The sequence below is a fragment of the Marmota flaviventris genome, chromosome 6, assembly GCF_047511675.1.
Source record: "Marmota flaviventris isolate mMarFla1 chromosome 6, mMarFla1.hap1, whole genome shotgun sequence".
In the NCBI taxonomy this organism is placed as follows: Eukaryota; Metazoa; Chordata; class Mammalia; order Rodentia; family Sciuridae; genus Marmota; species Marmota flaviventris.
In genome coordinates, this window is record NC_092503.1 from 13,838,859 (window position 1) to 13,856,806 (window position 17,948).

Below are 17,948 nucleotides of genomic sequence, written 5' to 3' on the forward strand. Positions count from 1 at the left end.
TTACTATTCTTTCTTGACAAATATAGAATGGTATAAAAATTACTTAATTAGCACTGAAAAATCTAGCCTGTTGTCTGACCTCTACTATGTGGCTTTGCCAAGTCACTTGTGGGCTTCATACTGGTAACTAGTGTCTATTATGTAGGGTTATGGAGAGACCCAGTGAGCACAATATGTAGAAAGTATTGGGCATAGGTTCAAGCTCTGAGTACAGAATCAATGATCACTGCTATTATTTTTATCAGTGTCTATTATCAATAACAGACATGGAGTGCTCTCCAGACATAAAGGATGACTAATTAGGAGGTGTGGTTTCCTTTGCTTTTGCTTTCTTTGACTCATTGCCCTATTTTTTCTGTTTTTCATCTTTTAGTCATTTAAACACTTCAGAGTCGAATATGAAATAAAAAGGAAACAGATTGAACATTTAATTCAACCATTACACAGAGATGGTAAATTGTCACTTGACCAAGCATTGGTAAAACAATCCTGGGACAGAGTGTCCTCCAGGGTAAGTTTCTCCATGATTAATCTCATCAGGGCTTTTGTAATCTAGTGTAGAATATGTTAATCATCTTTCTCTACCCAGCACTGTTTCACCAGCCCTGCTGCCTCTGTCTGAGGCTGGGAAGGCTGAATTACAAAGCATTTTTGCTTTGTCAGGTTTTCTGTGCACTAGGGGGAGCCCTTGGGTCAGCAGCTATTTTCCTGCCTGGCTTATCCTACCCGTGCTAGCTTTTCAGTATTGGTAGACTGAGATCCTGGAAGAGCTTCTAGATTACTTCTCACCATACAAAACTTAGTTCTACTTTGTTTAGAAAACATGACTTGTTTTGTAGAAGATTTCCAGGGATAGATAGTCGACTACTTCTCATTCTATAATCACCTTTCATCAATAGTCAAGGACCTTACATGCTGACATACAACCTTACATGCTTGAATGAGAGCATTTCTTCTTATCTGGTCCCTTGTGAATCTGAAGGAAAACTATTCAGTATCTTCATAGCAACATTCTGCATGCTTAAAGGCCAAGATTTCAAACCCCTGGACTTCTTCTACCATCTGTAGGAATATTTGACTTAAATTTGCCATATGCTATTAATTTGGATAATCTCCCTTTTCATCATTAACTCCATCAAAGAATAGTGCAGTTCCCAAGTACCACAACCATCCTACCTGTACAGATACAGTACACTAAGAAATGGTGCTTGAGAATCAAGTAAAATGGAAGAAATGAAGAGAAGGTTAAAAATAATCACAGACTTCTAGAAAGAATCCTCACATCTGTGTCTAAAGCTGTCTAGATAACCTTCATTTTTCTAGGAGGTTTAAATGAGACTCTCATTCTGATAACCAGGGATTTCACATGCTGGTGTATAATTACTGCTGTTTTTTGAGCATGTTGGCAAACCTAGTACCTTCTCTTTCTGCAAAAGCCATAAGAGAATCAGTGGGTGCTTTATGCTATTCCCACAAGAAGAAACTTGCTTACATTCATAATAATATTCTTCCATGTTTAAGATGTATCTTAAGTTTCCTCAAAAATTGTTTGTGTCTATAGTTTTCTCCCCATACCCAAAATATCACACTCAGAAATAGATGTTTGTTTAGTTGATATATATTAAATAAACCTGCAATTATTAACTTAAAACTTTCTGTAGACTTTAAAATCATTTGGGGAAATTTTTAAGAATTTTCTTCTGTGTAGGAGATATTTTACTTTTCTCATTTTTTGAAATTTCAGCTGTTTGATTGGCATATACAGCTTGATAAATCTCTTCCTGCGCCTCTGGGCACTATAGGTGCCTGGCTGTACAGGGCAGAGGTGGCCCTGAGAGAGGAAATAACCATTCAGCAAGTCCATGAGGAAACAGCAAACACAATACAACGGAAACTGGAGCAACATAAGGTAAAAATTCTGGTTGGAAAACTTTACAGTCTGACAGAAGCTGCAGTGGAGCCCTCTGAGACATCCATCAGAGACATCCTTCTTAGAAGTTTTCTAATTTACACTTTCCTTTCTTGTACTAAGTCATGAAAATTCCAGTAGGTTTATTTCCTGAGATATTTCCCACTAGCTCTGGGCCATATTTTCAGCCATCTTTGTTATTTCTGCTGCTATATGTTATGTTCTAAAAGATAAGCTTACAGGTAGTATGAATTTACAGGTGATTGGCTCTTGACTCCATCCTCCAAGGAGACCAGGCAAGATTTCTTGGGTCCTGGTACTGCAAGGTGGGGTGAGGGAGCCTTGGGAAGTGGTGTTGCTGGAATTTAATGGCACCTTAGTCAATTGGGACATTTTCAGTGTAGTGCATGTTCAGTTGTATATAAGTTCCAATGTACTTCTTTGCATTTTGTGATAGTAAAGACCCAGCTAAAATGCTGTTGTTCATTAATGTAGTCATGCAATTTGTAATTGAGTTTCTGTTCCCCATTCTGTGTCATGGTGGTGAGGTTTTACTGAATGTCCTGAAAACTAACTGATCAGCAGAAATTTCTATTCCTGACCACCTATGGGCAATTTTTAGATCATGTATATTTTCTCCCAAATTATTGATATTTATGTGTGTATGAACATACAGTTTTTATTTAGTTACCCCAAGGAAATAGACTATTATCTATTCTAGACTAGATCAAAAGGCAAATTCATGACAAATATCATTTCATGCCTCTCTGGGACCTTATTTCTGGAGCTAGAGATGTAGAAACACAGAAATCCCATGCCATTTACACTTCTGGTCCTTTCAGATCAGCACACCCAAACCCAGATTAGCCCATCCAGCATGACTGACAGCCAGACCCTAAGTCAGCTGTAGACCACATTTGGGTCCTGCCTTCATTTATTCTTGGCCTTTTGGTGCCTGCAGAAACTCCTATTTCTTTTAATTCAAAATAATTTTTAATTGACATAATAATTACATATACAATTATAAGTACAATGTGCTGTTGCAATACCTGTATCCATTGTAGAATGATCAAATCAGGGTAGTTAGCATATTCATCACCTCAAATATTTGTCATGTCTTTGTGATGAGAAAATTTAAAATGCTCTCTTAACCATTCTGAAATGCATAGTACATGGCTGTTAACTGAGGTCACCATGTCATGCTAGAGAACACCAGAACCCTCCCCCCATCTAGAACTTTGTTCTCATTGTCCAGGGTCTCCCTTTCCCCATCCATGTCCTCCACCCCAGGCCTCTGCTAACCACCATTCTACCCTGTACTTCTATGGGTTCAGCTTTTTTAGATTCTACCTGTCATTGAGATCAATTATACAAAATCATATGATATTTGTCTCCCATTCCCCCTCCTCCCCCTCAATCCCCTTCATCTGGTTCACTCATCTGTCTTCTGTTTTGATGGAATTCCCCCCCACTACCTTTTTCCTTTTTCTTCCCCTATTTTAAAAGGCATACTTGTTTCCTTGCCATTATCAAGTTCATTATATATTTCAGGTGTTAGCCCCTTATGCAAAGTATGATTTGAAAATATTGTCTTCCAGTCTGTGGGTTGTCTTCACTCTCTTGATTGTTTCCTTTGCTCTGCAGGAAATGTGGAGATAGATATGATCTCATTTGTCTGGTTTTGCTTCTGCTGCCTGTGCTTTGGGGTGCATATCTAAGAACTCATTGCCCAGGTCAATGTCATAGAGCTTTCCATAGGGAAGTTTTATTCCAATGGTTATACCATTTCCTTTCTTATGTTTAAATATTTAATCCATTTTGAGTTGAAATAAGGGTCCATTTTCATTCTTCTGTATGGATATCAGTTTCCCCAACACCATTTGAGTTCAGGCTTTAGATGAAATGGAGTCACAAGTTTTCCTAGTTTGGACCACATTCAGACTTCTCAGAAGCATGGAAACATTAGGCCATTTTGAGACTCCTAATATATTAAAAATAGAAAAAAATGCCAAATAATACCACTTAATAAATTAGCAACTAAGAATATGTAACATGTAATAATTTCTCTTCCTAGGTTGTGAGGGGAAAGGGAAAAAAATTAAAAAAAAACAAGGGAGAGAATTAAATTACAGCAGATGGGACAGAGAGAGAAGATGGGAGGGGAGGGGAGGGTGTTAGTAGAGGATAGGAAAGGTAGCAGAATACAACAGTTACTAATATGGCATTATGTAAAAATGTGATGTGTAACCGATGTGATTCTGCAATCTGTATACGGGGTAAAAATGGGAGTTCATAACCCACTTGAATCTAAAGTATGAAATATGATATGTCAAGAGCTTTGTAATGTTTTGAACAACCAATAAAAAAAAGAAAAAAAATTTCTCTTCCTATGAAACATGTAATAATTGAAACTATTTTAATTTCTGTGACTATTTGATACAGAAGAATTCATTTTTAAAATGTACTATGTATACTAATTTTGAGTTGAATGTTAATTCAGCAAAATGAATACCACGGGTTAGCTCTGTGCCAGATTTCAGCACAGGGCAAATGGGTGCCCGTGATAGATAAGGCCCTGGTACTTGTGGTGCCTTTAAACTGAAGGTTTGAGAAACACTGGTGTGCTTGTTGTTTACATAGTAGATTTATACCACAGGGAAAATGTTCAACAATGCAACTGCCCTATTTGCTAGATAATTGTAGGGTTTTATAGGAATATCAATTCAAGGTTCACTATAGATGACATCAGCCCCTGACAAGAAAGCTTTAAGTTGGATGATACGTGTACTAATCTGTATACTTAAGTGACTGTAGAATTTGAAGCCCTTTCTGGATCCCGGAGAGAGAGAAAGAGGTAGAGACCCAGACACAGAAAGAGGGACAGAGAGAGAAGAAAGAGAGACACTGTGCCAACTGCCTGCATTACAAGTAGAGGAAGTCTCTCTACTGGAGTGTAGTAAACAAGCCACATTAACCAGAAAAGAAGTGGAGCTGGGAGACCCACAAGGACAGTAGTCAGAGAAGATGGTTATCTGAGACTAACAAAAGAACAGAAAAAAGAGAAAACTAGGCATGCAACAGAGACAATAGGAAGCAAGCAAAGGCAAGTAGGAACAAAGGCCAGGTTCAATCTCTGAATCATTATTTTATTGAGACAGAAACTTTTACTAGGCCTGGGCACAGTTACTTAAAATAGCACAATCCTGATACAATGAAATTATCAATTACAAGATCAATTCTAATTTGTTCAAAAATACGTTTATTTGTTAAATGCCTCAGATAAGCTAAATTTTAAAAAGTGAGACATTTAAATCATTGCTGAGATGATTAAAATTCTAGGTTCCCTCAATAACATTAAATCAGGGTATCAGTTTGAAGCATCTACCCTATACCTGATCAGAGATTCAATAATTTGAGAAAAGAGCATTATAGAACTTAATTCAGAAAAAGTAATTCCAAGTCTTGTCAAGAAAACTTAAACACGGTGTAATAATTTAGAATGTTTGGTTTTCTGCCCTCCTCACACATTTTTTAGAAATATAACACCATTTCATCACTTTTAATACATAAGCAGTGTTTGTAAATTGGATTCAGATCATTTCTAACATGCATGTTTCAAAGAGTTCACTTTGTGAATGGTTCTGCCAATTCTTTTTCTTTTTAATATTTTTTAAAAAGTTAACTTACATTTATATCAGAATATATTTATATTGCAAAGCAAATTATACCCATACTATCTTTTCTATCTTCCAGATACCCCAGGGCTCAGTTATCTAGTAAAATAACAATGAATATAGTTAACTACGAGGAAGGATTTAACCATGTTTTGGGTCCTAAATATTTAATTTTTGCTGAATCCATAATGACATATTTGAGATAGGTAGTATTGTTGTCTTGTGCAAAAGGCAGAGAGAGGTTAAGTGACTTTCCCAAGGCATCACAGCTGATAATCTCAGTTGTCTTGAGCATTAAGATTAAAACGTGCCTGCAGAGCTATTGACTATAGCACATGTACAATGAGGTTTGTTGGGAGTCTTATTGCTTTAACAAAGTAAGGCTTTCAAGTCTTAAGGAATCATGAGACTGGCTCATAGACTCCATCTTTCCCAGGGTGATCTACCCTACCTAGGTCATTCTTCCTCCTTTCTAGATGGTGCTTAGTGTTTAGTGATCTCAGGAAGCCACAGGTGGTTCTCCCAATATCCTGGCCTCTGAGTACCTTGACCATCTCCTCCTCATGACCGTGTCCTTTGTCCCACCTTCACTGCCCACTCCATGTTCACAGCTGGCAGAAGTCATCATCAGAAGCTGAAACCTCCACCCCACTTTGCTGAGCATCTCTTCTGCCACATGTGACTTCACCCTCCATGACCTATAAGCCACTGATGCTCTGGATTTTTCCGCCATCACACCCACTTCATTTCACCCCTGCCCTCTGGGCCCTTCCCTCAGTGTTCAAAAGAGTCACCCCTTGTGCATTTCTCAGTCCCTTATGGGCATATCTCACTTTGTCCTACTATCCAGGTTAAAAAAAAAAATAGTGCTGGCGCAAACCCACCTCTGCCTGGTTCCTCCCACACACATGGAGCTGACTGTGGCTGGAGAAAAACACCCCCCACCCCCGCACAGTGACTAACCCACCTGGGCCCTAAGGCTGGTTGGCTCTCTCAGGGCATTTCCCAACTCACTCCTCCATTTCTGGGACAACTATTTTATGCTTCCTTTCCCCAAGCCTTCCACACCTCCTCCCCATCCTCATTCTTAGCTGTTGACATTGCTTCCTATTTCTCTGAGAAAATAGAAGCAACCAGAAAAGAATTTCCGCAGCTCCCACGACCACATCAGCCCACCTACTTGCATCTGTGCCTGAATACTCGGTCTCCACTCCTGTTACTATGGATGAACCATCTGTGCGCCCGGCTCAGGCCAATCCCTCTACGAGTGCCTCCAGCCCATCCTCCCTCTCCCTCCAGGGGAGAATTCCTGTCCTTCTTCACTGTACTTTCTTCCCCCTCAATCTCTGTTGGATTCTTCCTATCCACATATAAATGCATGTCGTTTCTCTCATCTCAAAAAGTCACTTTCTTAATTCTACCTTTCCAACTGCCATTCAATTTTACCTCTTTTTACTGAAAAGCTTTTAGAAAGAATTGCCCATTTTAGTTTCAAAATCTTCTTCTCCCATTCTCTGTAGAACCTATTCCCAAACAGGCTTTTCTTCCCCATGTTACCCAGGACAAGTTGACCAGGATGTGTCTTGGTCCTCATAATAGTCAGTTCTCAGTCCTTATCTTTTCTCACCTGTCAGAAGCACTTTACATGGTTGTTTCTGCATTCATGAAATTCTTTCTTCATTCAGGTTTCTACCTATACCCCTGGCTACACCTTTCTAATCTTAACCGAATTTTCAATAAAATTTAAATGAGCACCTGTTACATGAAAATAGTGCTCTAAGCATTTGTGAAATACCCATAAGCAATACAGACAAAAGACTCTTGCCTTATATAACTTGACTTCCAGTGGGAGAATGCAAACAAAAAAAATAAGCATAATAAATAAAATTAGGTTAGAAGGTTAAAAGCATAGAGAATTGGGTATTGTTGCAATCTTAAATATGGTAGTCAGAGAAACCTCACTGGAAAGGTGGCACCAAACAGGCAAACACATTGCAGGGCTTGGCCTTTACCATCCCTCTGGAATAATCTTGTCTTACCAATATTCCTGTTTCCTTCTGCCTCATCTGCTTTGACCATCACTAAAAAGTCCTCTTTTAGTCAGACTTTTCTGAGATTACAGCTACCCTTTTTTGAGATTACAGCTACCCCCAACCCTCTTTCCAGCTTGATATTTGTCCCATCATCTCAACTGTTATCTGTCTTAATCACCTGCTTATTGACTGATGGATTTCGGGCACTCTAGTGTTCACTCCATAGGGACAAGGTTATTGGATTTGTTGTTGTTATTGTTGCTGTATCCCCATATTTGGACTTACAAAATTAATTGAGTCAATATTGCTAATTCAGACTTTCTATTAATTTATTTCTTTGACTATTGTCAAAAGTATTAGCATAAAGTTGGTCAAAATATACTTTTCCAAGCTGGGCATGGTGAAAAACGCCTATAATCCCAGCTACTCAGGAGACTGAAGCAGGAGGATGGCAAGTTCTGAGCCAGCTTGGATAGTGTAGTGATTCCCTGTCTCAAAATAAATAAATAAATAAATAAAATAAAATGATCAACTAATTCATTATTTTAACTTATTATACATTTAAAATTCTTTTTGTGATCTTTCCTGTGCCTGCAGTTAATGCCCTGTTTTTTTTTTTTTTTCCCAATCCCGTTTCTTTGTATCTTCTCTCTTCCTTTATCCCTACTTAGGCACTTGGTTTTCTCTGTCATGTCCTAACCATCCTTTCTCATCCATTTTCTTACCATAGAAATGGCAGTGTTTTTACAAGATGCTGTGTGAGAACAGAATAGAATAGATGGAGGACAGAAGCCAGGACACAGTTTCAATAATGCAAGTTGAGTGTTTTGAACCAAACTGGAAGCTGTAGAGCTGGTGAGAAGTGCTGAGATTCAGAATATATTTTGAGCATCAAATATGGACTGTGAAGGAAGAGGAATCATAAATAAACCTATGATTTTTAGACTGAGTAACTGAAAAAATGGAGTTTCCATCAATTGAGATGGGGAAACACTGATGCAGGTTTAGGAGGCAAGATTACATGTTCAGTGTGGGGCAAGATGAGGTCTCTTCTCCTGCAACTTGACCTGTGGATTAGGCAGTCGGGGATACCAGACAAGACCTCTGGAAAGAGGCACAGACTGGAAATAAAAATGCAGTCCTTGACACATAGAGGTTTATTTAAAGATATGGGACTGGAAATGAAATACAGAAGTGTAGACAGGAAGAGGAAAAGAATCAAAGACTAAGCCACCATACTAAGAGATCAAACGGTGGAGATGACCCAGCATCGGAGTTCCCACAGTGGGTGGGTCTGTCCTCTCCCTGTAGTTCTATTAGCTTTTGCTTTATCTGTTTTGAGACTTACTAGGTAATTTAAGTTCAGAATTAATATGTATCTTCTAGTAAGTTGCAAGCTACATCATTAAGCAATTAACTCCTTTTAATGATTTCTGGTTCAAAATCTATTTTGGCTGATGTCAATACTTTTATACCAGTTTTCTTTCAGTTACTTTTTATCTGACATGTAATTTTCCATCCTATTAATTTCAACCTACCCGTGATCTTCATGGTTATGTGTCTCTCTTTGTAAAAGGCAAATTAATCTATTTTGTTTCTTTCTACAAACTGTCAATTTCTACTTTTTTTTGGAGGGGGAGTATACCAGGGATTGAACTCTGGGGCATTCAACCACTGAGCCACATTCCAAGCCCTGTTTGTATTTTATTTAGAGACAGGGTCTTACTGAGTTGCTTAGCACCTCACTTTTGCTGAAGCTGGCTTTGAACTTGCAAACCTCCTACCTTACCTCCTGAGCTGCTGGGATTACAGGCATGCACCATAGCACCCGTATCAATTTCTACCTTTTAACTCATAAGTTTATACCACATTCATATTTATTCCTGAGTATTGATACATTGAACTTGAATTTGTTTTTATCATCTCACTCTGCTTTCTATTTACCCTGGTTGTTTTCTTCCTCTTTTCCTCTTCTACCCTCCTCTAACTCCTCCTTTTACTACATTCATGCTATTTAAAAGTTTATGGTGGAGGTCTTGTTTGTTGACTAGCTGGTTTTCTTATTTATTCTATGGTTTTCTATCTAGTGGCTGCAAAGTTATTTGTTTTAATTGCATAGTACATTTTCCTTAAAATTTGGCCATATATATTTGACAAAACTGAAAGTTAATCTCTTAACATCCTCTTAAATAGTATAAGAATGAAGAACACTTTAGCCAGATCATTTTCCCTCTGACTTACATACTGTGTTGTCCAGTATTAAATGACTGGCATTTCTCTAGTGCTATTAATTTTCTATTTCTGCTGGCTCTCACCCATGGTGGCTTTTTTCCTGTGGTTGATGATCTTTGCTTCTCTCCTTATTGTATTTCCTGGCAGCCGGACCAGCACATTCACATTGGTCAAGAGCTCTGGTTACATGGAGGAAATCCAGTTTCAACGTCTCACCCTGTTTATTTTCCAAGACCCAATATCATGAAGCAGTGTCTAGCTACTTTCCCAAGACAATCTCATTTTTCACTTTTATTTTGCCCACAGCTGTGTGATCATTTGGTGTCATGATTTACTAAGAATGGGAGACCTTTTTTTTTGCTTGCTTGCTTGCTTTCTATGAATTGAGTAAGATGAATTAAAATCACAAGGTTCATTCAACATCTAGAGTTGTTTTAGAGTGAAAGAGCCTTTCAAAGGAAGTTGTAACATTATGCCAGCCGTAGATGTTCATTTATCCTATGTGTGAAGATGTTTTTGTTTGTTTTGATATCTTGTAAAGACTTTTTTCAATGTATACGCTATTAAAAATTGTCAGGTATAGCAAATCAGAGCTAGCTGCGGTGACAGTTCCAAGTTTGCCCTGCAGTCGCTTGAGGAAATTAGCCAAGATCATAAACCACAGAAATGTGTCAGTGTGTGATAAAGGAGTAGTGACTAACTACTTAACCTCAGGGCTGCTCTGAGAGTAGGCCTCTGGCCCCTGTCCTCTTGGGGTCAGGTCTTGGCTGCTCATGGGATCCTCTGTCTGGCACCAAGACTCATGAGTCTATCTACAATTATCTATAGGCTTAAGTCAAATGTGATCATAGCAAAGTTTATCAAAGGTTGGCCCTGAGGTTTTTGATAATGTCAAGATGTCACTTAAGTGGACAAATACACACAGGCCTTAACATTTTAATTTATAATATAAAGACATTGCTTGTTTCTCCCCTCAACTGTTTTTTGGTTTGGGATATATTTGTGTCTTTTTTCTCCATTGGATCCACAAAATCTTACTTTGAGAGAAATAATATTAATTTTAGTTTGTCATTTTGGTGGACTATGTGTGTTAATTTTCAATGGGTGACACACTATAGAGTATTTATTCTGTTGATGGGAAACTAACTAAAACTATAGAAAATATGCCATAAATCTCTTTTCACCTCACTCTCTCCTTGTGTATGCGGGACAGATTGGCTAGGGGTTCTGGTAAAACAAATATTCTCTTTATAAATAAGTTGTGGATGGTAAAAAAATGCCACAAACAAACCAAGAAGGATCAAACCAACCTAAATAAATGATATAAGATATCCCCTGCACTTGAAAAATTTCTAACCAAAAGGATGTTTTCAAAATATATTGTAATCTTATCAGTTTACATGAGATGACAAGCAAATATTACTTAAAATAGCCTGCACACATTCAAAGTAAAATAACAGTAGAAAGCCTATTACTTCTAGGGGGCTGGGGCTATGGCTCAGTGGTAGAGCGCTCGCCTAGCATGTGCAAGGCACTGGGTTCGATCCTCAGCATCACATAAAAATAAATAAAATAAAGGTATTGTGTCCAACTACAACTAAAAAATATTTAAAAAAAGAAAGCCTGTTACTTCTTACCATTAAAGAGTTAAATATGTTGTGCTCACTTTTATGCTTTGTAAAAACCAATGAATCCAAAATTTCAGGAAGGAGAAAAATACTGAAATTGTTGTTTATAGCAATAATTACATTTCCCTTTGGATCATGTACCTTTAAAATGTCTGAATGCATTGCTGTATAAGTGTCATGTGTGTTTAAAAGATGCCATAATTATTAGACACAGCTCTAGCACGGTGTCTTATGCACAAGCCCCGGGCTCCCGCTCAAGGTAAAAGCCTGGGGTAGGCACCAGGCTGCTTATGAATGTGGCAGCAAGATCAAATTGTTGAATACATTGAGTCATCTGTGCAGGCTGAAAATTATGCTTCCCAGCCTCCTGTGAACATGTTTCCTCATTTTTTATTTTTTTAAAACTGTATCTTAGGATCTGCTTCAAAACACAGATGCCCACAAAAGAGCATTCCATGAAATCTATCGGACCAGGTCTGTCAACGGGATCCCAGTGCCACCTGATCAATTAGAGGACATGGCCGAGAGGTAAGAGAATTATCTGGTTTTAAATGAAGTCTTCTTTTAAAATCCTAGGTAGATGATTTTTTTTACATTTCTTTTCTTTTTAGTCAATCATTTGTTTTGTTTTTTAAAAGCATAGATGCTTGCATTTGGTAAATGAAAAGTAGGCTCCTATAATATATGCTAAGAATTCCAACATTCTAATATATTATTAACTGAAAAGACTCAGCCTGGATGTACCCACAGCCTGAAAATCACAGGCATGGTTTCTTCAGAGCCTGTATTTTTTACTCAGTACTGTAAGGAACATTATGTAATATTGCAAAAACAGCTTATAAAAGAAACAGATGAGAGATGTGTTGGCAGGGGAGAGAACTAACTCAAAGACTTCAATCAATAATATTTTGCCTTTAAACCCAGAGTTAGAAAAGGAACCCATCCCCAGACAGTAGTGATTAGCTAGAGTTTGGAGGACCTTGTAGCTGCCCGATATTTAAGGCTGCCATGTAACAGGTTAAGTAAGCATCGTTCTGTTACTATTAGTTACATTCCGTGAAATCTCCCTGTTTTATTTCTAGGTTTCACTTTGTTTCCTCCACATCAGAGCTGCACTTAATGAAAATGGAATTTCTAGAATTAAAGTACCGTCTGCTCTCACTGCTGGTTCTTGCAGAGTCAAAGCTAAAGTCTTGGATCATCAAGTACGGGAGACGAGAGTCGGTGGAGCTGCTTCTACAAAACTACATTGTAAGTCCCTGCTGCTTTACCAGAGAAACCAGGGGACTCATAGAGTTAGCATTTAACACTTGCTAGTTTAATTGACATTATTGTTGTAATCTTGAATTTAAAACATAAAGTGTCAGTGTGTTAAATGGATTAGATCTAAGGTTATGGGCTTTTCAAAATCATCTAAAATATAAACTTATATTCTTTGGAATTTGTTCTTTAAAACCCCATACTGTAGGCAGGTTTGCTGCTTTAACCATATTAAACCATGTGACTGGGCTTTACTTCTTAAAAATATTTTTGAATTGCATACCCAATCCTTAGATTGGAACCCAGTTGCTCCTTTGAAACTGAATTGCAGTACATAAAGGTTATCTTCATGTCTTCTAAAATCCAGTTGGCAGTAGTTTGGGAACAATTTTCAGTTGTACACTTGGGAACTATTTATTTTTAGGTGGGGGCCCATGTGTCTCCTTCATGGTCATTCCCTGAGCTTCTTGCTCCTGTGTGCACACAGGCAGTGTAAAATTTTGTGTATGAATCTCTACCAACTTAATTTTTGAAGATTATCTCATATTTGGGGCTCTTAGTAGGGGTAATCCTATATCTACTTGAAATTATAGCCTTTTGTTAATGTAAGAATCATATTGTTCTATAACCAACAGTTCCATTTGCATGAAGTTAGTGCATTATATTTAAATATTTCCTCTTAGTCCATTAAACATGCCCCCCAGTTTATTTGCAGCCCCAGTTTGCTAATATAATTCATATTAATAGGGTATCTCAGTCCTGTGCTCTTCCATTTATGTTTAAACACAAAATTACAAATGATAAATTGATCAACGTTTAAAACATAAGCCCACTGTAACCTAATCTGTCACAGTGAATTAATAATCCTTGTGCTTGAATACTTTTGAAAATTGTATCTTTACAGAAGCATCTTAAAACCATAATTTATTTTGCAACATAATAATTTTACTTTCTAAGTGATGTGTGAACAACATGTATTGAAACAAAAAGATTTAACTGGTTTACAGTAAAATTTTTTCTCCAGACTAAAATTTTCTAGGAAACATTTGTCCCCCCCCCAAAAAAAGGGAAACCTGTTATAGGTTTCTTTATTCATTTGTAGTTATTTCAGAAATTAATGAAAATTTTATTTTTTTTAATTTAAGAAATTGTTAATGTCTTAAATATTAAATATAGATATGCATTTATATTTTCAGTTTTAGTCATACCAAATGATGCACTCTGAGCCCAGTAGTTAATTATACAGGATTCATTCTTTGTTCTAGTTATTTTAGAACAGCCAATCATATTTAAATATCTAATGGGAATATTTCACCAGGTTAACGTTCCAATACAATGATATTAATAATTATCTTTGAACTTCTCAAAAGATATATAAATAGAGAATTGTTATTAATGATCAAAAGTCAATACTTCTTGCCTACTCCATAAAGTTAAAGAGTTCACTAAGCTTCTAATGGCACACTGCTTTGTAATTTTCACAATTATTTATGAAGTTGATAATTACCCTATATCCACAGCATGTTTTAATGAATATTCCCTAATATTTTCATTCCCTTGTGAAAAATACCTACTTATTGCTCTTGTTTCTTTTCATTAAGGGTTTTAAGATCTTTTTTTTTTTTTTTTTTTTTTTTTTGCTTAACAGTTTTAATAACTGGATATTGAGTGTTTCATTTTTTTGTCCCCTTGATGGTCTTTTGGGCTGGGTGTTTCCACATAGATTTGTACTCAGCAAACAGGGTAGAAGGACTGGGGCCTTCAAAGGCCAAGACACAGGCTTCAGGAAGCAGAGTTGGTAAGATGTGGAGTTGAAATTTAAATCCAGATCTTTCCCCTTTGCAAGCGTACTGAATATTACTATCTAAATAATCCATGAGAAAAAAACTAATGAAAAGACTAAATCATTGATACATGTTGCCATGTTAGTGAACTGAAGAGTGTTGTTCACTTAGACATTGGTTCTGTTTCGTATTGGTCCAGATTTCATAGTGTTCCACACTTGCAAACTATAGCCTTAGCAGGGCTGTTATGTGTGTGCTAGGCAGCTAGGTGTGGGCTCAGAGCTCAGGGGTTATTGACACTGTGCCATCAGTCACAGAGAGATGTGTTTGAATCCTGGTCTATTTAATACCTGTGACTTTGTGAAAGCCAACTTTTAGAAGTTTTAGAAGGTTAGTAAGTTTGTAATAAAAATAACAATGATAATGATAATAGAACAACAGGAGTTAGAAAGGAATAAAGACTGAAGCATACTATTTTACATGTCACACCCCATAGACCTTTCAACCTTTCTGGAGTTTTAGGAGAAAATCATTCAGTTTAGAACAGACCATTTCAAAAATCATGAGGAGTTTTCAATAAAATCATGAAGGCAGTTGCTTAAATGCTATCCTTTTTTGGCTCCTTAAACTAAGATATCGTAATGAGCCTCATGCTGCTACGTGTCTGTCATAATAATATTTAGGCTGTGAAGAGTCCCTAATTATCTTTTCCTTAGTCTGAATTCTCGTTCTTAATCATTTGAAAAACAGAAAGATTATACTTTTTAAGAGCATTAGAGATGGGCTTCCATAGCTCTGGTATGTGGCTGCTGAGTGCTTAGAAATTCTTGGAAAATGCTTCACAGATGCTCATGGTGGATAAGCTTGGCCATATGCTATTGATACGTGATTAAATACTGTGAGGTAATCTGAAGGTACTTAATTTGGTCCTTGTTGTCAGAATTGTTGGCAATGACCATGTTCATTAAACATGCTTCAACTCTAACATGGAAAAATAAGATACATTGTGATGTTTCATGTAACAGAAAGAAAGAGCTCTTGGAATTGTGGTCTGTGTGGGTACAATATCAGTAATGTGAATATTTGTTTTATTATTTGTAACTAATTTATTAATATAAATTTTGAATCCTGATGAAACCACTTTTCAAAATTTATTTTAAAAATCTTAAATTATCTGGCTTAGCTTCCATTGAATTAAATCAATGAGCTTTTTATTTATTATATCTACACTCATCTTGTAAGACTATGTTGGATCAAACTTTGCTAATATTTTCAATTTAATGTCATAAGACATAGCTTATTTTTCTTCAAATACCTTTAACTTTAAAAGTTCCTTGACTAACATAGCTTACTTGTTAAATTTTACATCCAAATTCCAGCCTAATTTTGAAAGAAGTAAACTAATCCTTTTCTTAGTATTTAAAATATTCATCTTCATATTTACTTATACATTTCTTATAATAGATACGTCCATACAGCTTTCAGTAAAAAGGCAATATACTAGTTCTCTTTCTAAAGTGGTTGTAATAGGCAAGATAATTCATATACTCCATATTTAGAAGGAACCAAATTACATAAATCAAAAAATTAAAATAACAAGTTTATCTTCTTTTAAAAGTTAATTACCTAGTTTTCTTAGTAAGAGAGCTCAAAAATACTTTAATAAATTTCTACATTTCTAGCATTCTTTAAACACTCCCCTTGGACCAAAAATGAATCCGGAAATAAGGTTTTTCTTTTATTGGTTTTTAGTTAATTTGTAAACTGTTCTAGACTATTTAGGTATTTAAGTCTTCCTACCACTACAGGCACTATTTTTCCTTTTTTGACACTTAGAACAATTGTTTTCCCATTAGCTTTTTGAAATTTGCAGTGACTCTTTTTAAAATTTGCAGAGACTATTTTCTTAAACTTTGTCAAATATAGTTATTTCTTAAATTTCTTCAACAGTGTCTTGAACATTAGATGTGGTTTTCCAGTTTTGATCAAATCATGACTTGTTTACTTTTGATAAAATCATGGCTTAAATTCCAGTGAATTACTCTTTTCTCAACTGGGAATTAGAAATAAATAATAAGGCTAAATAAGGAATTAACCAGATACTATTGTCTTATGCAATTCTCAAAGAAAAATTGTATAGCCTATTAAAGTTATTAAATAAAATATTGATCATGGAACTTCTCATTCCATGTAATCCACAGCTTTTTCTATTCACTTTATTCCTGAAGAATAGTTTATTTACAAGTAAAGGCTTGGTAACTGTAAAATGATCTATAGTGTATTATATATGTTTTAAAATTATATATGTATTTTATATTTTTAAACTATATTTGTATTATATATATTTAAATTTTATCTTGAAAATGGAAAAATTGGTAAAAATCTAGGGATGTCTATGTAATTGATGTACACTGAGTTTTGTATCTACATACCAGTCTTTTGCATCTCTATAGGGAGCATACATCAGCAAACTACACAGGACTTCAGCTAGTTTGTGAAGGCTAATTTTTGAATTTTATGATAGTGACACCTATCAAGAATTTTAATGAATTAAAATCATGGGAATTCATTATACTCTTAGAAGAAATTCAAGATACTTTGGTGATATGTTAACTATATTATCATTAATTTTCTAGTTTATAGGAGTAAGAACCATCTTTGAGACAGGAGTTATTTTATAACATTAACAATAGTAGGGGTATATACGTGACTGCAACCTGTACACTCAGAAAAATGAAATTATATCCCATCTGATTCAAATGTATTATATGTCAAGAGCATTGTACTGTCATGTGTAACTAATTAAAACAAATTTAAAAAACAATAGTAATATTAACCTGAGAATTTGTTTTTGCATGTTCTTGGTTTTATTTTATCTATTTGCCAACACTGACTATTGCATATGTAAATTACATACAGATATAGATACCACATGTCTTGTAAATTTTATACTAGGTAATTGAAATATGAGGCCATCAATAACACAGATGATATATTTGATCATTTAAAATTTTCCAGTTTTTATTTTAAGTATACCCTGTCATGTATTTATAATCTTAAGTTCCTCGATCAGTCATTCACCAGAACTAATGTTCAAAGAACAACAGACTCACACAGCTTAAACACAGTGGGACACTGAAATGTTCCTCCAAATTTAGTTCTTTCTAAATGTTAGGCCCAGGTTCTCTGGAGAAACTTCTGTCTTATCAAAGAACAAATCCTTGGGTGGTAAAAAATAGCTTATTTTCTCAATCTAGTGCTGAGTTAGAAAGAGTATAGAATCATTTTATATGCTCAGAATAACCTTATGTTATTTGGAACAGTAGAATTAATTTCATATTTTCAAGAAGAGTGAGGTTGGCAAATTTGGATAAAATATGCACATATCTATAATGAAGAAAACTGACTCTGCCGTTTCTACACTAGCC

General features: G+C 35.9%; 1 protein-coding gene across 10 annotated transcripts in view; it reads left to right on the forward strand.

Moving 5' to 3' along the window:
• Positions 1-17,948, forward strand: part of Syne1 (spectrin repeat containing nuclear envelope protein 1) — a 436,344-nt gene that overhangs the window by 127,910 nt on the left and 290,486 nt on the right. For all 10 annotated transcript variants that reach the window (XM_071612898.1, XM_071612903.1, XM_071612905.1 and 7 more), the window contains 4 exons: positions 374-511; positions 1,745-1,909; positions 11,892-12,004; positions 12,559-12,727. In XM_071612898.1, the coding sequence (XP_071468999.1) occupies positions 374-511; positions 1,745-1,909; positions 11,892-12,004; positions 12,559-12,727 (585 nt within the window). The remainder of the gene's footprint in view (positions 1-373; positions 512-1,744; positions 1,910-11,891; positions 12,005-12,558; positions 12,728-17,948) is intronic.